At 44.4% G+C, this 23414-nt stretch overlaps 3 protein-coding genes across 3 annotated transcripts in view; 2 read left to right on the top strand and 1 right to left on the bottom strand.

Annotated features, from left to right (window-relative positions):
- Ptpdc1 (protein tyrosine phosphatase domain containing 1) overlaps positions 1 to 17143 on the top strand; it is a 55372-nt gene extending 38229 nt beyond the window's left edge. Inside the window, exons 6-13 of the mRNA XM_036188924.1 lie at positions 1882 to 2126; positions 3445 to 3572; positions 3787 to 3905; positions 4982 to 5119; positions 7671 to 8917; positions 12233 to 12418; positions 14722 to 14832; positions 16488 to 17143. Of these exons, the coding sequence (XP_036044817.1) occupies positions 1882 to 2126; positions 3445 to 3572; positions 3787 to 3905; positions 4982 to 5119; positions 7671 to 8917; positions 12233 to 12418; positions 14722 to 14832; positions 16488 to 16607 (2294 nt within the window). The 3' untranslated portion in view covers positions 16608 to 17143. The remainder of the gene's footprint in view (positions 1 to 1881; positions 2127 to 3444; positions 3573 to 3786; positions 3906 to 4981; positions 5120 to 7670; positions 8918 to 12232; positions 12419 to 14721; positions 14833 to 16487) is intronic.
- On the bottom strand, positions 11 to 2331 carry LOC118583947 (protein tyrosine phosphatase domain-containing protein 1-like). The gene is made up of 3 exons (XM_036187778.1): positions 1870 to 2331; positions 1281 to 1452; positions 11 to 414 (listed from the first exon to the last, which is right to left on the bottom strand). The coding sequence occupies exons 1-3, from the start codon at positions 2093 to 2095 to the stop codon at positions 402 to 404; spliced, it is 411 nt and encodes a 136-aa protein (XP_036043671.1). The 5' UTR covers positions 2096 to 2331; the 3' UTR covers positions 11 to 401.
- LOC118584676 (DBF4-type zinc finger-containing protein 2 homolog) lies at positions 16816 to 18304 on the top strand. Its single transcript, XM_036188923.1, has 3 exons — positions 16816 to 16824; positions 17293 to 17621; positions 17734 to 18304. The coding sequence occupies exons 1-3, from the start codon at positions 16816 to 16818 to the stop codon at positions 18302 to 18304; spliced, it is 909 nt and encodes a 302-aa protein (XP_036044816.1).
- Positions 18305 to 23414: the final 5110 nt, after the last annotated feature.

Raw genomic sequence — 23414 nt, 5'->3', positions numbered from 1 at the left:
TAACATGAACAGTTGGCCATAAAAAGCCTGCCACTTGTTAGACGTGCAGCTTTCCTCTGTTCTGTTCAAGCTTGTCATCGGGAAGATGGTAAAAGGTCTGAAAAGTAGTCTACTGCAAGCTATGACTCACTTGAGTCTCAGAGGAGCAGCAAAGCCATGCAGCTGGCAGGTCAGGATCTAAGACCACAGCCCCTCAGGAGCAAGGGTAGTCCAGGACTCTGAGAGACTGGAGCTGGGATCTGATGAAGAGCAGCAGAGCTGGGAAGGGCTTGCATGTAAGCTATGCCACACTGGCTATCCGCTTGTCCAGCCGACTCTGACTCAGGAGTGTTGGTTTCCTCGAGCTATTAGTGTCATTAGGCTTGCCTATGACTCATACAGAACACTAACAACAGTGGGCCTCAGACTGTGTCACTGCGGGTATACCGGAAATGCAACACAAAAAAGTAGAGACAGCAAGTCAAAGACGTGGTGTCAGGAAACATCCAATTTTAAAATGGATTCTTCCTGCATAAGACAATTCACGAGGAAAGCCCTTTTAAACAGTAAATTCTAAGTGTGTTCCAAATAGGATTTTGTTTTTTTAATACAGGGTCTCACTGTGTAGCCCTGGATGTCCCTGAACTCACTATGTAAACCAGGCTGGCCTTGAGCTCACAGAGAGCTATATGCCTCTGCTCCTTGTATCCTGGGATTAAAGGCAGGCATCACTATGCCCAGCTCAAATACAATTATCAGTATCTTCCAGACCACAAATACATACCTGACTAGCTCACTGCTGTAATAAAGGCAATATGACTTAAGAGAAGAATCAATTGTGTTTAAACACAGAAGCAACGCCAACATCTCACAGCTGCCTGTGAGATGTGTCAAGAGACTCTATTTCGTAGTAACAGAGAAATGATGTGATTGCTGAACTGCATAGATCCGAGACCACACATGGACCATGTAATTTTCTCAAACATATAGCAGAACAATTATACTATTTTCATCAATTTCTGAAATTTAAGAACTGCCTAATTACTCACTAACTTAAGACACTTCATGCATATCATTTCACTTAATATAAAGGCTTCGAGCTTAATTATTTCCATTTTGCAAATGAGGAACTAAGGTTGAGTAGGTACTACCCACAGATGGCCTACCAGCAAACCCAGGGATGGTTGCAAGGTCCCCTGAATTGAAGGCCCATGTCCCCGTCACATTGCCTGCCTGCTGGCTCACAGCATTCCTGCTTCCTTCATTCTACAGAGCTGTGCAAGCCCCAGAGCTATACTTACCAGGATGAGTAAACTCCCTTAATGGCTTGCTCTTGCTCACTCCAGCGGGCTGGGTTCTCATACTTACAGGCTCTCCCACCACACGCCATGGAACATGCCATGTGCCCAGGGATAACATGCCGTAAACGTTCTCCCACCTTTGTGTACTTTGGCGTTGGGCGTTCTGAATTTTCTAGAACATACAAGGAAAGTAAGGTTCAAGGTTCTGTCCTCCCAAAAGAATGTTACATGGGAAACAGTTTCATTTTTCCTCAGGGTTATAGCCGTGAGCCAGTGTAAGGCCTTTCAAAGCTTTCACACGCAATAATTTCTGCATATTATATTGGTAATGAGGAGAAAATGCAAAAGCTCATCTTTTTCAAGAGGATGAATTTTGTCCAAAACCATACTTTTAACAACAACAAAAACCCCATAAATCATTCCATCATTTTATCTCCTCTTCCATATCCATTAGGTCTTAGCATGAGCAGAGTAAAAAGCATGAACAGAATTAACTGTCAACATTCTAAAAGTACAGACACAACCACAGTCTATCCCCATTCCTTATACTGAGATACAAAGGGTAGCAAATTATAAGAAAGAGCTTTACTTTTTCTCTCAGGAAAAGTTGGATTCCCCTCTGGGCGGCTGACAGAAGACACAGCCACCATCACCTGGAGAGAAGAGGAGGACAGCAGCTTGGTGGCGGAGCCAGAGCCACGCCGGGCTTGCTGCAGCCTGAGGACCGGGTCAGAAGTGGAGTGGCGGCGCCCCTGCAGAAAGGCACTGAGGAAGTGCACAGCCGAAGGCCTCCGGGACGGGTCCTGCATCTGCATGGCGCTGGCTCTGGGCAGGCAAGAGCTGGAGGCAGGCAGAAGCCAGCTCTGGCTTGCTCAGTGAGGAGCTACACTGAGACACAGGCATCGTTCTGTATGATCTAAGAGCTTTTCAGGATAGGCTGACTCGTTTCCATAGTGACCAACAAAGAAACTACTGATTCCCACTTAGATGTGAACAGGCAAAAATCCTACACGAATAGATTGTGTTTTGGACAAATTGTTCAAATACAGAGAAGAATAACATGCATTTAAAGTAGATTGATCTTACATTGAGATTATTTTGTTTCTTAAATACACTTAAAGATCGGAGTCCTCAAAGAATCACTTCCAAAATACTGTAATGAGTTTAAAATTTTTTTTTACAACACTGCCTTTTAGACACATTAAAAAACTTAAATTGTCTTGTGCCTTTCATAGCTGGTCTCCTACTTTTCTTAGGAACAGGACAGAGAAAAAAATTTATTGTAATTCAGCAGTATATGCTAGATGCTACAACATTATTAAAGGATCATTCAATTTTTCACAACCAAGTACCTTCCTATATTTTCTTGACAGAACTACCAAAGAAACACTTGAATGGAACAAATAAAGACATTTTTGGAGCTAAGAAGACAGTTTCATGTTTTTACTTTCAGAAGTGAAAACTCAATTCTTGGTTATATGTTGTTGGAAACAAATCTCTCTTTTCATTGACTCACTCTGTTTTGTTCATAGATTCATTCATAAACATTTAATTGTAGGACAAGGCACTTTGCTACTAGGTGCTTTCAAATTATCACCAATTTTCATAAAACATTGTGAGTTATTAATGCCATTTTCTTGGTAGTCCAGAGAGATGAGTTCATTTGCTTCATAGATAGAAAGCAGAAAAACCAAACAGCATTTGAAGTCAGGCCCAACTGACTCTAAACCCCCACCTTCTTTCTTTGCTTAATTGCAGCACCTCAGTATTTATTTATAGCCACAGGCTAGGATTTTTGCTATATTTGTACATCCACATCATAGTGAATTCTCACCCCCAATCCTATGTATGTCTGGCATTATTGCCCCATTTCACACCTCGGATAATGGGTGTCTAATGCCAGCCTCCCAGTTGTCCTCTATTTAGTTGACAGGCCACTTTGTCACAAGGTGAAGTTCCCCTTTATGTCCACTAGAATCTCTTTAGAGTCCTTGCAGATGTTTTGTCAGAATCCATAAATAACTTAGGTCTTGAATTTTTTTCCTGGGGATTTAAGGAGCTACAAAGTTTCTCAGAGTTCTAATTGTGATGCAGAATTGAAGCCAGATTTATGAAGGAATATAGAAGTTGTTGAAATGATAAAGTTGCTGATCCTATCAGGTAGAATGCTCTGAGTTTTGTGTATCTCAGCAGTCCTGTACCCATCTTCAGGGTCACTGACAGTATCCTGGCCATGGCTCGTCCATCCTCTGAGCTGCTGGAGAAGTATCAGATCATCGAGCAGTTCCTTGGGTAAGTACTGCAGCATTCACAGGGGTGGAGTGAACACGTTCAACGTGCTTTTCTTTAATTGAAAAGGCATCAAGTGAAAAGGACTTCACTTAAAAAAAAAAACAAAACAACAACCAGGCAGTGAAGAGCTGATTTTAGTGATGTCTTACTAATGCTAAAATCCAGTTTCTCATGACTCCAGGTCCTTATAACTGGTTGCTCTTTTTCTGTTAAGTCATGGCATAAAAACAATCATCAACCTGCAGCGCCCTGGTGAGCATGCCAGCTGTGGGAACTCTCTGGAACAAGAAAGTGGTTTCACATATCTTCCTGAAGCATTCATGGAGGCTGGCAGTAAGTTCCTTTCCACCCTGCATTATCCCACACTGAATTATCAAGGACAATACTTAGAGGCTTTTGTCTTCCAGGCTCTTAGGTTAAAGAGGTAATACTTAATTACTTATCAATAGAATCTGCATATTAGTGGGGCTTCTAACTTCACTTAAAATGATGCTGCCTTTCTTTGATGTTGCTATTGTGAGTACAGGGTTTCTTTTTCCTCTAGGAGGGCCTGGGAGGAGAGTCTGCAGTAAAGGCTTTGTTCAGTTAGAGCTGTACCATGTCAGACATGAGGACCTCACTTTCTCTTTACAGCGGTGGTGCAACTCAGCTTAAACATAGAGAGTGGTCAGCTCGTCTGAGATCACATAGCTTAGAAATTCTAGTGAGGATTGGAAGTGGAGTAATTTTGGGCCCCACAAGCATATGTCCTCGTGGCCAGCCCAGAGCGCATCACTGGAGCTTTGGAGAAGAGAACACTCAGCGGGGTTATTCCAGCCAGGCTGAGCAAGATGAGCATGCATTCCAGGAACATGTTCTCAAGAGGCTTATGTCCAGCATTTTTTTTGTCATCCTTAAGTAGAGAACTCATCTATATCTATATATCTGTATAAAACTATATCTAGCCATTTATTAGCCTTTTAGAGAATTTCTATTCTTAAACAAGAATACACATTATTTACCTCCACCTTAATTTTTAATTCTATTCTAATTCTTTCCATCTGCACTTCAACAGAAAATGTATTAGGCAATAAAGAATGTGCTTGTAAGAAATGTTAAGTTAAACTTACTAGAAATATAAAAATGCTGTTATATGAGCATGGTGGCTCACACTTAATCTCAGCACTCAGGAAGCAGAGGCAGGCAGATTTCTGTGAGTTCAAGACCATCCCAGTTTGCATATCAAGCTCCAGGCAAGCCAGGGCTACACTGTGACACCCTGTCTCAAGAAATAAAAAAACAAATAAAAAAGCCTATTATTGTAAGTCTGCTTATTCAGTGAAATCTTGTGCCTTGTAACTCATTTCAACTGTCCTTGCAGGTTTTTATGCATATTAATTTTGTTTTTCTTCTTCTCTTTCACGGTCTAGTTTACTTCTACAACTTCGGGTGGAAGGATTATGGTGTAGCGTCCCTCACTGCCATCTTAGACATGGTAAAGGTGATGACATTTGCCTTGCAGGAAGGGAAAGTAGCTGTCCACTGCCATGCAGGCCTTGGGAGGACAGGTAAATTCTAGGAAGTCATATTGTTGTGTTGGCATAATTAAGTATGTAGGAGTGAGATTTCCTAAGTCTAAAGAGAAATAGTTTTTAGAATCATAACAGAATTTTGGAATTAAAGAAATAAAAGATATTTGAAGCATCCTAAAACTGTATAATAACCATGTACTGATAAGAGTATTTCTGAATAATTTAGAGCTGAAAACTCATTGTGTTTAAGCATGTTTCTAAAACTATTTAAATGATCAGCTTATTTAAATGGAGCACCTCATGTTAGTAAATAGTATTTTTTTAGATACTATTTTTCTTTTTTCTTTTCTTTTCTTTTCTTTCTTTCTTTTTTTTTTTTTTTCAGGACAGGGTTTCTTTGTGTAGCCTTAACTGTCCTAGAACTAGCTTTGTAGACCAGGCTGGCCTTGAACTCACAGAGATCTGCCAGCCTCTGCTTCTCAAATGCTGGGATTAAAGAAGTATGCCAACCCCACCAGGCAAAATACTGTTTTTCTTAAAGACTTATTTTTCTTTTATGTCTATGAATGTTTGCCTGCATGTCTGTCTGTGTACCACATGCATGCTTGGTGCCCATGGAGGTCAAAAGAGGGAGTCAAATTCCCCTGGGACTGGAGTCACAGACTGTTGCGAGCACCATGTAACTGCTGGGAATCAAAGCAGGGTCCTCTGCAAGAGCAGCCAGTGCTCTTAACTGTTCGGCCATCTCTGCAGCCCCCAGATACGTTTCTTAACGGAGAGAACAACTAGACTAGCAAGCACTGTTCACCTGCTGTGTTCTAAGTGTTTTCATTTGCTAGCCTTTGAAGTTGTTAGCCATGATGGGGTGGGGGGGGTGCTGGGGGCGGAGATCAACTGCAGTTTAAGAAAAAATAATCTGCTGCATGTAGTGAGTGGTGGGATCATTACATCCATGGTTGTCTGGCTCCATCTTCCATGTCTTCTCTACTTTGGCATGCATAAGGATTATGTACTTGAAGAAGACTATTTGCATGTAAAGTTCTTTGTGAAAGTCAGTGGTTTTATAGAAACACTCAGCAAACTTCATAACATTGCTGGTCTGATAGCAAAAATAAAGGTGTGGGGTTGATAGCTTCATTGTCATGTGATTTAGTCAGACAGAACCACCCCAGTATATATCCCCTGCCATGGGATTTCCTGCCTACCTAGGAGCATCCTAGGCTAGTATTCAACTCATGTAGATATTGGCAACTCTTAGGTTAAGGCCAAAATGTCTTTGTTCTCGGACATTGCATTTTTGTTTGTTTGTTTGTTTTGGTTTTTCAAGACAGGGTTTCTCTGCGTAACAGCCCTGGCTGTCCTGGAACTTGCAGTGTAGACCAGGCTGGCCTTGAACTCACAGAGATCCGACTGCCTTTGCCTTCCAAGTGCTGGGATTAAAGGTGTGCGCCACCACCGCCTGGCTGGGCTTTGCATACGTTATACCTCTGCAGATACTTCTCCTTATACTAAAGATCTGCTATGTCCCCATGAAAAAAAGCTATATTGTATTCACTGCAAACTGGAGGACATGTAGTTCTTAGAGGTTTTGATTTCATAACTAGATGTTCACAAATTTTGGAATTATATGGGTGTCTTTGATCTGCCTTTTACATTAAGATTTGTTGGCTATTGTATTATAATTAATTGGTTATGAATTCTTACCAATAACTAGTGAAAAATAAGTCTTTATACTATTTCAGCTGACATCCTTAATAGCATTTGCTTATGTAACAGAGTTACATCGTGGTCTGAAAAAAACAAACAAACATTAGTTGTAGGCATAGTTTGGAAGAATTGTAAGGCAGAGAAGTAGACTCTATGAATGTAATAATCCCAAAGCAAAACCTTTCCAATCTGGGGGAGGGCTCAGCAAGAATGTTCTGGCAATGGATGGCAGAGACGCCAGAGCAGGGAGTTCCAAGGGCAGAGTGGGTGGTGGATTAGATGGAAATGTCAAGAGCAGTTTACCCCAGAACACAGAAGCAGGATTTGGTTTCCTTCCATGCCAGAGTTAGGCAGGAAGAGGCTAGACCAGGCCCTCCTCACTTCAACACCCCCTACCTGCCAGCCATACTGGCTCCACCTTAGCACCCCTTCATCTGCCAGCTGTGTGCTAGCTCATCTTGGGTGCAAAGCTGACTCAGTCACAGGAAGGAACTGCCACAAAGACCTATAAAAGTCTTTGCAGTAATAAGTGCTTGAGGGGTGGTGGAATGCTTGCCTAGCATACATGAGGTCCTGGGTTTGATATCCAGTACTATATAAAACCAGCCTGGTGGTGCACACTTGTAATACTAGTACTCGGAAAGTGGAGGCCAGAGGTTCAAGAGTTCAGGGTCATCCTTGTCTGTATACAGAGTTCCAGTCCAGCCTAGGTTACATGAGATTCTGTATTAAAAAAATAGCAACAGAAAACTGGCAGGTGTCATTATTACTATCCTTTAAATGTGTTTGTGTTTATATGATTTCTTAACAGTATTCAAGTCTTAAATCATCAAAGACTGATACATGAACGAGCCTTTTCTCATATTTCTTTACTGTATAGGTGTTCTAATAGCATGTTATTTAGTTTTTGCAACAAGAATGACTGCTGACCAAGCAATTATATTTGTGCGGGCAAAACGCCCCAATTCCATACAAACCAGAGGGCAGCTGCTCTGTGTACGGGAATTCACTCAGTTCCTGGCTCCACTCCGTAATATTTTTTCTTGCTGTGATCCCAAAGCACATGCTGTTACCTTAGCCCAGTACCTGATTCGCCAGCGGCATCTGCTTCACGGTTATGAGGCACGACTTCTGAAATATGTGCCAAAGATCATCCACCTAGTTTGCAAGCTGCTGCTTGACTTGGCTGAGAACAGGCCAGTAGTAATGAAGAGCACATTGGAAGGTCCTGAACTCTCGGCTGAGATTGAAAAGACTGTGTCTGAGATGGTTACGATGCAACTGGACCAAGCGTTGCTGAGGCAGAGCAGTGATGCACCCGACCCATTTCAGCCCACTGCAGTGGTGGCTGAGTTTGAGAATCAGGATGGGCTCCTTTCTAATGAGCATGACTTTGAGCCCCTCTGGAAGAGGGGGAATGCTGATGGTCTTCAGCCCCTGACACATCTGAAAAGGCAGCTCAGCTACAGTGACTCGGACCTAAAGAGGGCCAGAGCTATCCTGGAGCAAGGGGAGACACCTTGGATGGTGCCTGCCCAGGACTTGCTGGACCACAGCCTCCAGCATCAGAAGCACACCAGCCATTGTTATATGCCACCGACTCCAGAGCTAGGCCTAAATAAGGAAACCTTGGTTCACAGCACTTTTTCCTTCTGGACTCAACCAAAGTGTGAAGGCTTAGAAGGACTCAAGGATGATGGATCACCACTTTTCTGTAGGAAGGACATCCCAAAGGAAGTACAGCGGAGCAGAACCTTCTCTGTGGGCACTTCTTGTTCACACAATTCTGGGGAACCAATGCCCCCCAACTTTGCAAGTATCCATATGGATCCAGAACAAGTCACACACTGTCAGTGTCACGCTCCTGGTCGTTGGGTTCCAGGCTCTGTTCAGGAGGAAGGGAGGACTCCCTGCAGCCCTCTAAACTGTGGCTCCAGTCCTAAGGCACAGCTCCCACAAGGACAGGAAACCCAAGACAGCACGTACCTGTCGGAAGCCATGCCGTATGCTGGTTTGCAGTCTGAACTGAGTGCTGAAGCTAGGCGAATACTGGCAGCCAAAGCCCTTGCAAACTTAAATGAGTTCGTGGAAAAGGAGGAAGTGAAAAGGAAAGTGGAAATGTGGCAGGTATGTGCATTTCATTTAATTTATGTGTGTGTGTGTGTGTGTGTGTGTACTTATATATATATTTATAGAGAGGATATATATATTACACAACACACACACACACACACACACACACACACACAGAAATGGTTTTATTAGACCAAAAATATGTAACACATTTTTCCAAACTCTTTGTTACAGAAGTAGGAAGATAGGAACTTGAAGTTTCCCAAGTATGATGTGAACCTGATGTAGAAACGACCCAGGGTGTTTGTGTAGTTGCAGCTAGATTTCTGTGTTTAAGAGTACACCTAGCATGATGCTGGCTCCATACATGATGTTCGTGTTGGTAGCTCTCTTCTAGGGGCAGCCAAATCCACAGCAGATGATGTTAGGAACTGGCCTGTAGTGTTTTTCTAACTGAGCGCCTGGAACAGGGAACCACAGTTTGGGAACTACTGGCCTAGTGACAAAAAGAAAACAAATTTGCTTCCCAAAGCTTGTTGGTACAAGGGGTGAGTCAGGCCTCCCTTCTTGGGCTGCTGTCTCACAAACTTGCTGGCCCCATTCCAATAATGAGAATGACCATGTGCATCTGTCATGTCTGAGAGGAAGACTCAGAAACCCACTTCATGGGTTTACTTAGAATGTGAAGTTTTACATTTGACTCCTTTTCTGTGTTTCACTCCTAGAAGGACGACAGTCTTTGGCTGTACTTTCTTAGCTGGGATGAGCGCCGGTCTAGAGAAACTCAGTTAGCAGAGACAGGGAACTGGCCCCAGCCTGGGACTGACTTGGGCTTTTTGACTCAGAGAAATCCTGAATTGGTAGGCATACTCTTCTGAGGATTACTTGAAAGATTTTATTTTATATTACAATTATGTGTATTTGGGGGGCAGGGTATGTACAGTGGCATGTAGGTGCCCTCAGATTAGATGAGAGTGTCTGGTATCCCCAGAGCTGAGATCACAGGCATTTGTAAGACAGCTGGTGTGAGTGCTGGGAACGGAACTCAGGTCCTTTGGAAGCACATACTCTACGCGGAGAGCTGTCTCTTCCGGTCATGCTATTAAGGTACTTGCTTCTCTCCCATATTCTACCATTTATAAAACTAAGAAGCTAAAACTTGTGAAAGCTAGGATATCTTCAGAGGTAGGAAATGATGTTTGGAGTTCTTACCAACATTCACATGTACAACAGAGGAGAGAACTGAATAAAAGTTCATCTGAATTAGAGTATCTAACCTAATAAAACTCAAACATTGTTTTCCTTCCAGATAAATATTCTGTATTCCCCACTATAAACTGAAAAAAGTCTCTCATTCACTCAGCCAATATTTCTCATGCATTATTGTATGTTGAGAGCTAACAAATGAGGGGATCTTTGGTTAAGAATGTCATGGTACCACTCCCGGGTGAGCCCTGCATGTCCCTCAGCCAAGTGCTCACATGAGCAGAGAAGAAGCAGGTTTGGGCCAGGTGCTGTCAGCTATACCTTTAATCAAAGCACTCGAGGCAGCAGTAGTCAAATCTGTGCCAGTCTGGTCTACATAGTTCCAGGACATCCAGGGCTGCATAGAGAGAGACCCTGCCTCAAACCACAAAAAACGTGCGCATTTGGTCGGAGACAGGCTGTTTCTACATGGAGCACGTATAAAAGCATTTTCTGGAGCCACAACACTTCTACCTTCTTTACCTTCTTAGATTTATTTCAGGACTTTGAGAAAGTAAAAAAGCCAGTTGTACTCTGGGAAAAATAGTGTGATGCTGCATATGTCTGTGCTAAGCCGTTCTGTGAACATGCCTTGTGCCTTTCACAGTACCCCTAGACACAGGTGGACTATTTATAGTCTCCTTGTTACTTTTATGCATTCAGTGTCATAGGTGAGGACTAAGGACTCCAGAAGTCCAGTGGCTTACTCGAGGCCGTGGCGCTATGTATAGGCAGGCTCTCCTCACGTGTCTGCCTCACTGGGAAGCTTTGTCAAGCATCATAGTGCCATATTCACTTCGCTCTGACAGTTTTGTTCTTCCCAGTTTGTCTCCTCATATATCCATGAGATTCAATGAAAAGCTACCCTTTTCTGTACACGATATGTCAGATAGGTAGAAAGACAGACGACTCCCAAGTATGGGCTTATTTATATGATAAAGAGAAATCCATGGCCCATGCAGTAAGGCAAGCCAGTGGAACACCTCCCTGCCATTTTCTAGCTTTCAACTATGTACAAGTTACTGTCTCCATCTCAGTGTTTATCTGTGAGGAGCCTCCCTGTGGGGTGCTGTGAAAGTTGGAACTAAGTCCTATGTTACCTTTCTAACCACTTTGTGGTACAGGCTACAGGTATTTACTGGGCAACTAAATGGATATTAACAACTACTGTGTTTTTTATCATTGAGAAGTTTTATTTGATTTACCAAAGCGTAAATCTGATCCCTGTCAGAAATTTCTTAACTCATCTTTGTGAGGTGAAGTCTTAAATTCTCATGTGAGGCTGGTAGTCTCAGTCATTAGAAATGAGCCCTCCAAGCCTGAGTTCTGGTTCCTGGACTCACATAATAGAAGGAGAAAACCAACTCCACAAAGTTGTCTTCTGATCTCCACACACACATGCTGGTGGCATGCACATGCATGCACATAGGCACACGCATGAATACACACAAATAAAATAATGAAAGCTCATGCTTAAACTGTCTCCAGATATTTGGGAGTGTTCAGAAGGTTTCACACTTGTTTTCACCCTCCCAGATCTTAGGGTGCTGGGCTTGGTACTTCATCTATAGGCTTCATCTGTAGGATTCTAAAAGGTACTTTAGAAAAACACACACCACATTTACCAACTCCAGTGCAATTTTCTCTCTGTCTCTGTATCTGTCTCTGTCTCTCTGTCTCTCTCTCTGTCTCTCTCTCTCTCTCTGTGTGTATGTATGTTTAAAAGGTTTAGCTGAGACCCCAGATTAACTTATAAATGGTCCCCTATTTCTAATCTACCATTTTACCTCATTTGTAGTCCAAATTTCTGTTTTGTTTACCAGATGCCTGAGAAAGAAGTCTCACTCTTGAACTCCATCTGTGGCCTCAAACAGAAATAGGGCTGCGTGCTTCAGTGGCCCTTCTCCTGGTAGTTAGCCTGCACTGTGTGTGGCAGGGATGAAACTAAGTTTGGAGAGCTCCTGTGCTAGCTGGGCATCCATAGCTAGAGGTGCAGGCCCTGAGGAAGGTCCAGATTGCATCTCAGAGCCCAGCCTTCACCCTTCAGCTGCTTGTGAATCCTCCAGTTAGGTCTATACACTTGCCTTTCCCTGTGTTCATCTCTCTCTCCCTCCTCCTTTTCAGAAAGAATTAAATTCCCGTGAGGGAGCCTGGGAAAGAATCTGTGGTGAGAGAGACCCTTTCATCTTGTGCAGTTTGATGTGGTCTTGGGTGGAGCAGCTGAAAGAGCCTGTAATCACCAAAGAGGATGTGGACATGTTGGTGGACAGGCAAGCAGAAGCCGGTGAAGCCCTGTTTTTACTAGAGAAGGTAAAGTAGCTATTGGACCAGCTAATGAGTTTAATTTAGGCCCTCAATGTAAGTTTCACACGTGCAAAAAAAAAAAAAGGAATGAAAATTGTATTTAGGTCTATTTTAGTGGGTTTTCTTTTATTTTTCCCCTAATTTTGTGTCCTAATTTTGTGTCCATAGTCTCCGTGTGTTTGTATATGTGAGTGCAATGCTCAAAGAAGACACAAGAGGGCATCTGATGCTCCTGGAGCTGAAGTTCCAGGCCCTTGTGAACCACCTGGTGTGGGTTCTGGGAACTGAACTCAGGTCCTCTGCAAGAGCAGCACATGTTCCTAACCACTAAGCCATCTCTCCAGTCCCCCAGTTTAGTAGTTTTTCTAAGATAAGAGAAATTGGGGCTGGAGATGTAGCTTGGTGGTAGAGGACTAGCCTAGTGTGTGCAAAGCCCTGGGTTTGATCTGCAGCAGTGTAAATACAGAGAAATTGATACACAACATAAGCATTTAGAAAATATAGAAATGGCAGTGAATACTTGTAATCCCAGCACTCAGGAGGTAGAGGTAGGTTTACAGATTTGAAGCCATCCTTGACTACATACCGGATTCAAGGATATATTGTATGCAGCAAGACAGTCTCAAAACCAAGCTGGGGAAGTAGCTCTATGGTAGGTCATTGCATAGTGTGTAGAAGGGCCCAGGTCTAATGCCCACCCCTAAAAGGAAGATATCCATAGCCTGGGAGACCGAAGTGATTATACTTTAGGAATCATTTCTCCAATGTGAATGCTGGGAGAGTCATTAAAATCCTTCCAACCTTTCCTTTTTAATCTTTCAATATACATTTTTTTTTTTTTTTTTTTTTTTTTTTGCTTTTCAAGACAGGGTTTCTCTGTGTAGTTTTGGTGCCTTTCCTGAAACTTGCTTTGGAGACCAGGCTGGCCTCAAATTCACAGAGATCCACCTGCCAATGCCTTCTGAGTGCTGGGATTAAAGGCGTGTGCCACCTCCACCCGGCTTCAATATACATCTTAACATAGTAAATATCATTAAATTTTGGATTTCATTTTGGCTTAAAAGTATGGTGTTTTGTCAGGTGTGGTAGTGCACACCTTTAATCCCAGCACTTGGGAGTCACATCTCTCTGAGTTTGAGGACAGTCTACATAGTGAGTTCTAAGCCAGCCAGGGATACATAGTGAGATTTTGTCCCCCCTCCCCACCCCCCCCCCCAAAAAAACCAACTGGTATGTTTTTTTTCATGAATGGTTGAGCATCTCAGTGACTACGATGCAGACTGGAATATATACTTCTTAGAATTTTTTTAAAGGGAATGTATGTATCACAGGCACACATATGTGTGCATATGTCTATATAGCTTGGTCGGTAGAGCATGGGACTCTTATTCTCAGGGTCATGGGTTTGTGCCCCACGTTGGGCGCCAATTGTAGACAAATTTCTAAACAGTCTTATTAAATAAGAAACACAGAGCCAAATACAGGGGTGCAAGCCATAGAGATCAGAGCAATAGCTGCCAACTAACCTCAGCTCACCACATCACCATAGCTTCCCAAGAGAGCCTCTTCCTGTCTAGCCTGTGACTTTTTTGCCTTGCTGTTCTCATTGGCCCTTAACCCAGCTACCTCACTTCCTTGTCAATGCCTATCTATACAGACCTCCAGGTCTCTATAGTTGGTGCTGTGATTAAAGGTGTGTGTTACCACACTTGGCTGTGTCCTTGAACACACAAAGACTCTGCCTGCCATGTGATTAAATTAAGGGCATGTGCTACCACCTGACTTCTGTTTATGGCTTACTGTGACCTCTGATCTCCAGGCAAACTTTATTTATTAACATACAAATAAAATATCACATTTTAGCCAAATAGAATATCACCACATGCATCCTTACATCCTGGTTGCTACTGGGGGCTTCATCTGCCCACCTTCCCAGGTAGTATCGGCAGTGAGCTGGGCACACAGTACTGACTGCCTGGTGCCCAAGTAAGCTGTACATTCCACTACAGCATCAACTGACCAAGCTGAAGTGATTATATCCAGAAATGGTAGGAAAGAAAGTCCATTCCGTGCACTGCAGGAGAAGCATGTGGTTTAGAACCAATCTTCAGGTGTACCTGATCAGACCTGGCAACAGAACAGCCAGCATCTGACCCAGCTGAGCAGTTCCTATACTGTATTCATCTGCTCCAGTAAGTAGACTCTTGACCGAGTGCTGCAGACTGATTCAGAGCCAGCAGCTCCCTCTATTATTTCTTGAGGTATTTTCAAATTAATTTCTTTTTATTTCTGGAAAAAAAACAAAACAGGGGCAGTACCAGACCATCCTCTGTGTGCTGCATTGTATAGTGAGCCTACAGACGCTTCCTGTGGAGGTGGAGGACGCTTGCCTTTCCCATGCCATTAAAGCTTTCACCAAGGTGAGTCCCTGTGTCCTCTGCACCAGTCACACCATCTCTGTAAGTCAGGGGTCTGGGGTCCCCCTCTCTTCTCAGGTAAAACTTTCAGCTGTTTCTCCTTAGTGCACACGTGTTTTAAAAGACGTCAGGTAGTGTCCTAACAGTGGTGTCAGGAAAAAGCTGAACTGTCGGGTTGTTGAAGGGTAGTGTGGGAACAAAGCTTTTATCTAGGCAAAGAGAGAAGCAGCTGAGTATTCAGTAAGTGCTTTAAGTCTTGTCCCTCATAGGAGGCAGGGGTGTTTACTTGTCCAGCCAGATGCACCTTGGGTTTCAAAAAGAATCGTTTTAGCAGAGTTAAGCATCCACAGTTGTCAGGTCAGTACCCACAAAAACATGAAGTACATGCTTCCAGGAGAAATGCAGGTGTTTATTTCTGGTCCCAAGCCTTGTGAATGCCACCACCAAGATCCTGACAACCAAGTAGAGCAGCATTCCAGATCCCTCATCTGCTGATGAAGGGAGCAGCCTTTCCCTTGTCAGAATTTGTCTAAAAAGGAGCAATTTGTGGCAGCAAAAGCTGCACCAAGATCCTCGTTCTTTTTCAGTGGGACACACTTCACTCTGGGGACAGAGAGGGCTGCTCTAGTCCCCACCCAGTCATCATTACTCCTCAGCAGAGAATGACAGGCATGGCAAAGGCCCCAGCAGAGAGGGACCCTCAGTCTCACTGAGAGGTTTTCATGTGTACAAAACACTTGCAGGTGCCAGATTCCATTTAAACTCCAAGAAATGTTAAGGTATTGGGTTTATATTTCACATGAGGAAAGTGAAGTCCATGAACCAGTGGTTCTCGGTCTGTGGGTCATGACCCCTCTGAGGGTCGCATATCAGATATTTACATTATAATTCCTAACAGTGGCGAAATTACAGTTATGAAGTAGCAACAAAATAATATTGTTGGGGTCACCACAACATGAGGAACTGTATTAAAGGGTCTCAGCTTTAGGAAGGTTGAGAATTACCACTGCAGACATTAGATAAAAGATGGATGGAGATCCACAGTGAATGTGGGAAGCCAGACTGTTGAGGTCTTCCGACTGCAGTCCAGAGTGGCCCTGGGGCTTCTGGACACCACACACCAGCTGCTGTGCTTCCTTTGGAAAGGAGACTTCCCTTGCAGCATCAGGGACTCTGAGCTTCATGCTCACTGCTGACTTCCTTGCTGGCCAGCTGTGTGGATTGTAGTCGACTCTTGACACTGAAGTCTTGAGTTTTGCTCTAAGGTTTGATGTTGACATGATTGATAGCTCTAATGTAGCCTTTCCGTTCAATGTATGAAACCTATCATGTGTGCTTTGTGACTATGTGTATTTCTATATAAATCTTTGTTGTTGTTTTTCCAAATCCTTTTTTTTCCCCTGAGACAGGGTTTCTCTATGTAGTTTTGGTACCTGTCCTGGATCTTGCTCTGTAGACCAGGCTGGCCTTGAACTCACAGAGATTCACTTGCCTCTGCCTCCCCAGTGCTGGGATTAAAGGCATGTGCCACCCCCTACCCCACCACCCCCACCCCCCCACCCCACCACCCCACCACCCACCTCCCGCTCCAAATCCTTCTTTCCTTTGTAAACAGACACTTGCTAAAATTTTTAAATAGAAATTTTCTTTGTCACCAGGTTAATTTTGATTCTGAAAATGGACCAATAGTTTACAACACCTTGAAGAAAATATTTAAGCACACATTGGAAGAAAAGAGGAAAGTGGCAAAAGACAGCCCTAGGCCTGGCCTCTCCTGAAGCTTTCCTCTCTGGACAAGTATCCGTCCTGAGGGTCCATCCCACCTCAGGGTGATGCTTCTGTTCCATGTGGCCGTGGCATGCTGGCACTGCCCTTCCTTGCCACACTCCATTGTCAACCCGTGTCTCTTGTGCTGAGAATAATGGTTCCTTTCTTGAGTAGTTATTTATTTTAAAATAACCTTGAGCTGTGTCTTGAAAACTTGCCATGAAGTTGGTGCCACTTTATTTATTTATTGAATTAATACAGTTGTGTTGATATTTTATGTTTGTTATATTTGTGCCCTTACTCTCTTTGACGTTTTGGAGGAAAAAACAAAACAAAACAACTCTTCCTTCCAAAACAGTTATTTTCTTAACAGAACTCTTCCTAGAGTTTCTACTAAATAGATAATTTTAATAGTAAAACCTTACTATGTTTCTACCCACAAGACATATATGTATCCCCCACCTTCAGAAATATGACCTAAGAAAGTCACCAAGTGTCTTAAAATGTTTTATATTTGTTACTAAGAAGGCTATTAATACATTTTAAAAGATTTTTTAAAACTTTTAAGCTTTTTGGTTTTCTTTTCTTTTTTACAGATGTGGCAAAAGCTTTCAAAGTATATTATTTTTTCAACGATCCAATGATTCAGTTGACTTTAATAGACTGACTGCAGTGGTTGGGGTTTTGTACTTGTAGAAAGTAGCCTTGCTCTTTGTCAGGCTTCAGACAACCTCTCCCTTGGCTGTCGGAGGAAGGAGCAGCTCTCAACCCAGAAGCCTTATTCCACTTCCCCCAGCTGTTGCTGAGCCAGTTCACTTCTTCACAGAGAAAGGGGATCAGAAGTGGCCAGTGTGGGCAGTTGCTAAGCAGCAGAACTGGCCTTTGTCCTCATGGGGATTGCACAGAAGGGACCCCATTGCTGAGAGAAGGCTCCTTGCCAGCCCTGCTCTCTTGAGGGCGCTGTGGCCATTCTACAGAGACAGCTCAGAGCTGGAGCAAGTCAAGCAAGTCACTGTCTGCCCCAGGAGCCCAGGCACTGCTGCCCGTGCCCTGCCCTTCCACAAGCCACTGTCTGCCCCAGGAGCCCAGGCACTGCTGCCCGTGCCCTGCCCTCCCACAAGCCACTGTCTGCCCCAGGAGCCCAGGCACTGCTGCCCGTGCCCTGCCCTTCCACAAGCCACTGTCTGCCCCAGGAGCCCAGGCACTGCTGCCCATGCCCTGCCCTCCCACAAGCCACTGTCTGCCCCAGGAGCCCAGGCACTGCTGCCCGTGCCCTGCCCTTCCACAAGCCACTGTCTGCCCCAGGAGCCCAGGTACTGCTGCCCGTGCCCTGCCCTTCCACAAGCCACTGTCTGCCCCAGGAGCCCAGGCACTGCTGCCCGTGCCCTGCCCTCCCACAAGTCACTGTCTGCCCCAGGAGCCCAGGCACTGCTGCCCGTGCCCTGCCCTTCCACAAGCCACTGTCTGCCCCAGGAGCCCAGGCACTGCTGCCCGTGCCCTGCCCTCCCACAAGCCACTGTCTGCCCCAGGAGCCCAGGCACTGCTGCCCGTGCCCTGCCCTTCCACAAGCCACTGTCTGCCCCTGCCCCAGGAGCCCAGGCACTGCTGCCCGTGCCCTGCCCTTCCACAAGCCACTGTCTGCCCCAGGAGCCCAGGCACTGCTGCCCGTGCCCTGCCCTCCCACAAGCCCACTTGCCTTGGCCCCTGACACTAGCTGCTGTTTTGCTTTGAGGATTGTAATTTTTAAATTGAATTTGACCCCAGGTTACATTCATCTTAACTGGCTTCAAGTGAGAACAGTTGACTGCTCAAACTTGTTCCTTTAGATTAAACTATTAATCCGCAATTGAAGCCTTACCTTATTTACATTAAATTAATATATAGAAGCAGCAGAACCCATGCCATAAAGAGGAGTGTCTTGATAGAGGTGACAACCAGACCAAGTCAAACTAAAGAGGTGACTCTTAGCTTCTTGGAATTTTAGGAAAGAAGCAAGACTGAATTAGAACGGAAATTTCTCTAATTCATGCATTTCTGAATTATATCAAAAACTATTTTAACCATTAGTCTCACCAACTCTGATGGCAAAGGCTAAGAATTTTCTTCTTAGGAAATGAAATATAATAGTTGTTAATGAACTGGCTTACCCAGAGTGGAAATGTCTTTTTAAGTGCCTAGCCTAGCAGCAGGAAATGGTTGCATTCTGTCTCCTGTGGTACTTTCTGAAATTTGACGTTCAAAGAGAACGTTTGTCTTCATCTCTGTTAGCCTTGAATGGGCAGTAATGCCATAGAACTTCGCTCACTCTCATCTTCAAAGCCAGCTGCACCCGTGCGTCTGGAGCACTGTGTTAAGTTCTAGAGCAGTCATGTGACCACACCTCTGCATGTCAGAAACTCCAAGTACACCAGCCTGAGAAGACACAGTCAGGCTCTGTACAGGTATTGTGTTTATTTGAATAAAGGTCAAAAGAACAACCACTGACCTGGACGTGTGCTTCTTCACCATAATGTTCCTAGGCATTGTGTATGCGCCAGAGATATTGGTAAGTGATGGCTCTTAACTAATTTAGTAGCTGAGTTAGCTAGCCATGCTCACCTTCACTTGGAGTGACCAGGTTGGAGAGTGGGTTCTAAGAGAAATGGTTAAAAAAAAATCCAGTCCGACAAGATTCTAGCCTTCCTCTATCTAAATAAAGAAAGAGTTCTTTCTAGCCAAAAGGATGAAATTTTCACATGTTGGAGAAGATTTAAGGGTGCAAACTCTGCTAAAGAAGAAGCATCAGAGAGCGCCATAGTGAGAACTTCTCACATGTGTGGATAGGCACAGCCTCACTCCTCTGAGCACCCTGAAAAGCATGGAGTGTTCATTTGATGAAGATGCAAGCCAGACAGACTCCCCACTGTGCACCCCTGCCCACACTGCAGTCTGGAGTGTGGAGCACCCTCAGTGACACCAGGCACTGACCCCAGAGCACCAGATTCCAGGAGAGAGTGCCTGTTGTTTTCCATAACTTAGAGGCAACAGCACATGCCTGGAAAAGGCTGAGCCAGCACTATCTGGTGGTCTCCATCCAGCAGACCTCACCCAGAGAGTAGCTTTCTGGCTACTGTCAGGTCCCCTTACTTCTAAGACTTGCTAACAGCTTCTGGGAAGAATTACTGTTCCTGCTGCAGAATTTGTTTTATTTGCATAACTCAAATTCTATGCTGATTTACTTAGGCCTTCAACCAACTTCCCAGTTTTATGTGCATATGCCGTGTTGTTACAGGCACACACAGGAGTCTAGAGGGCAGATGCTGAGGTTTCTAGAATCTTATGCCAGTTTGCAATGAACTGTCCAGAAATGCCAAGATTGTTAGAGACGAGGAGAGGGTTTCTTGGGGAGACAGACAGGCCTGAAGGTTGCCATACCTTCCCTGTGGCCTGGCTTCAGGAAAGCGAGAAGGGCTGAGGTGAGGTCTCAGTGGCAGTTCATGAGTCGTTAACATGGAACTGCAAATTCTGTGATCCAGTGTGGAAGCAGTTGCATGAAGTTTTATCGTTTTAAAAAACAAATTCACAAATCAAGGCAAGTTTAAAGTACATTGGTGAGTACATCAGAGAGTCAGCTTCAGCAAGATGGGGGAGATTTTCTATAGGCCTAAGAAGCTATCGGATGACATTCTTAGCTTCTGGGTTGGTGCAAGCTTGTGGTCTGCTAAGTTAATAGTTTTCTAAAAGGCTTTTTATCTATTAGTCACAAGATTTAAGTTCCAGCAGAGGTGGGACAAGGAATGACTGTTCTCGAGGGCCAGAACTTAGCCCAAGATAAAGTTGTTAACCCCAGACACACAGCTTTCCAATCTCCACAGCGCTGTAGCCCAGTCAGTTTCTGCAGACACAGCTTTTTACCAGGAGCTCTCCTCCTCACCTCCCAAGTGCATGGAGCACTGTGCCCCTGCGTGCACTGTGCCCCTGCGTGCACTGTGCCTGCTGTATGCGGTGCTGGGGATCAAACACAGGCCTGTGTACATGCTAGGCAAGTGCCCCTACCATTTTTTTAATACAAGATTGTATGTGTGTGTGTGTGTGTGTGTGTGTATGAATGTGTGTGCATGCATGCAGGCACATAGACATACACACACACACACACACTCATGAACATGAGTTCAGTACCTGCAGAGGCAAGAAGAGGCATCAGATCCCCTGGAACTGGAGTTACAGGAGGTTGTGAACCACTAACTACATGGGTGCTGCAATCCAAACACAGGTCCTCTATAAGAGCAGTATACATTCATTTTTTTTAAAGATTTATTTATTATGTATACAGTGTTCTGCCTTGCATGTGTCCCTGCAGACCAGAAAAAGGCATCAGATCTCAATAACGGTGGCTATGAGCAACCATGTGGGTACTGGAAATTGAACTCAGAACCTCTGAAAGAACATTCAGTGCTCTTAACCTCTGAGCCATCTCTCCAGCCACAGTATACATTCTTAAGTACTGAGCCATCTCTTCTGCCCTCTACCCTTTGATTTCTTATGAATTTTTCTCACTTTCTTCTTAAGACAGGGGCTGGGGAAATACCCAGTGGCTAAAGCACTTGCTATATAAGCCTGAGGGCCAGAGTTCAAGTCTCCCAATCCCATATAAATTCAGGTGGGCATGCAGGCCCTCCTGTGTTCCAGTGCTTAGAGGGTAGAGACAGAACCCACCCACCCAAGCTAGCTAGCCAAACTAGCTGTAACTGCTAGCTCTGGACTCACTTGAGAGACACTTCCTCAATCAGAGAAAGAAAAATTAAAAACAAAACAACATAAAAAAAAAAAAAAACCCAAACACCAGGCTTTGATCTCCAATTGATGTAGAGGGCCAATTGGTGTAAATGGCATCTTAAAGGAAATGAGGGGAAAGGCCATTCTTGTTACAAAGTGGCAAAGAGTTTAGCATCATGTCTGTTTTAAAAGTTTCTAGAAAGCCACCCAGCGGTGGTAATGCACACCTTTAATCCCAGCACTCCGGAGGCAGAGCCAAGCAGATCTCTGTGAGTTCGAAGCCAGCCTGGTCTACAGAGCGAGATCCAGGACAGGCACCAAAACTACACGGAGAAACCCTGTCTCAAAAACCCAAAAAACAAAACAACAAAAGGACAAAGTTTCTAGGAGTCAGAACTAAGGGCTAACAGACTAGTATTTTCAGCAGGTTCTTCTGTCATAGAAATCTTCAAGCCCCAAAGTGTTCCGGATGCTATCTGGCTTCTCTTAGCTGCTTTTAGTAAAGCAGGGGGAGAGATTATTCTAAACAGAATTTAGAAGAGAGAAGGAGGGAAGCAGAACACAGAGCTTCAAGCCAGGGACCCTTAACAAGAAGCTCAATATGGCCAGAGGAAGCCTGGCACCATTCATCAAAACCCAGGGAAGATGTCCTGGAGGGTTTCGGAGATCTTTTGAGCCACTGTGTTCCAGCCCTAAGTGCTTGAAAGGAACTGGATGCCTGCAGTTCCCCAAGCTGCTGCTCAGGCTCACCTCCAGCCTCTTACTCATCTACTTCTCAGCCTCACTGTTATGGCTGTAGTGATCCCATCATTGCCAGCATCCTCCCCAGTGCTGGCACTGTTGGGGGAAGTGGAAGAACTTTTAGGAGGTGGGACATGGTGGAAGGAAGTTAGGTAACTGGGACAGTAGCTCCGGAAGCGATAATCGGGACTCTAGACGGCCTCTGCTTCCCCAGTCTCTACATCTTGCTCACAAGGTGAACAGATCCCCCTTCACCACTCCCACCAGGGCACTGTGCTATCACACACCCAGCTCATGGGGCTGAGCCCCGACAGAGGGAAACCTCTGGACTGTCAACCTTTGGGTCCATAAATCTTTCTTCCTTTACAATGATCCTGTCAGATATTTTTTCCCAGCGATGGAATGCTGGCAGCAGCATTACTTACAAAATTTCCAAGTATCTTATTAAGAAACGACAGCTGGATTCTCATAGCTAGCTGCCTTTTTGTGCAATCTGTGATAGTGTCACATGTCATGCTCCATCTGGAAAGTCCCATGGTACATTCATGAAAATTAAAAAGTGCCACGTTAACCTTACAGATACCTTGAAGGAGTCTGAAGTCCTAGATATGGGGCTTGGGAGATAGCTCAGTTTAGTGTTTGATCTGCACGTACAAGGACCTGCCTGAGGCTGGGCATGGTGGTGTGTGTTTTTAATCCTAGTGCTGGGGATGCAGGGATGGGCGGATCCCTGGATCTCAATAGCCAGCCCGCTTAGCTTACTCAGTGACTTCCAAGCCAGGAAGAGACTGTCAGACAAAAAGCGGACAATGACTATAGAACACCAGATACTGTCCTCTGATCTTCATGTATATGCACACCATGGCATTCACATGCCTACACACACACACACACACACACACACACACACACACACACACAGACACCCCATGCATAAGGTAAGTTAATTTAAAAAAATTCTTATCTGGTGAAATAAGACTTAAAACTCTAGGTATATTTTAAATCACCCACTTAAATAAGAAAAATCAACCTATTTGACTAACAGTGAGGAATAGTCTAGAAAAGTTATCAGGTTTTAAAGGGAAAAGGGAAATTTTTGGACAACCAGACAAAAAGACCAATATTTACGAGGAAAACAAAACCTGTTAGCCATCAGTTTGCTGAAGGCATCCTGGTGCTGGAAGCCAGCATCTTGTTAAGTTTGAGTGTTCGAATGGAGGTCTCCTGTAATAGCTCTTCGGGAGGTGGAGACAGGGGGTTCCCCAGAGCAAACTGGCTAGTGTGGCTACTCAAAACAAAGTTCTGGGTTCAGGAAGAGCCCC

Source organism: Onychomys torridus, chromosome 5 (genome assembly GCF_903995425.1).
Source record: "Onychomys torridus chromosome 5, mOncTor1.1, whole genome shotgun sequence".
NCBI lineage: Eukaryota > Metazoa > Chordata > Mammalia > Rodentia > Cricetidae > Onychomys > Onychomys torridus.
This window is presented reverse-complemented; position numbering and strand designations above follow the sequence as displayed.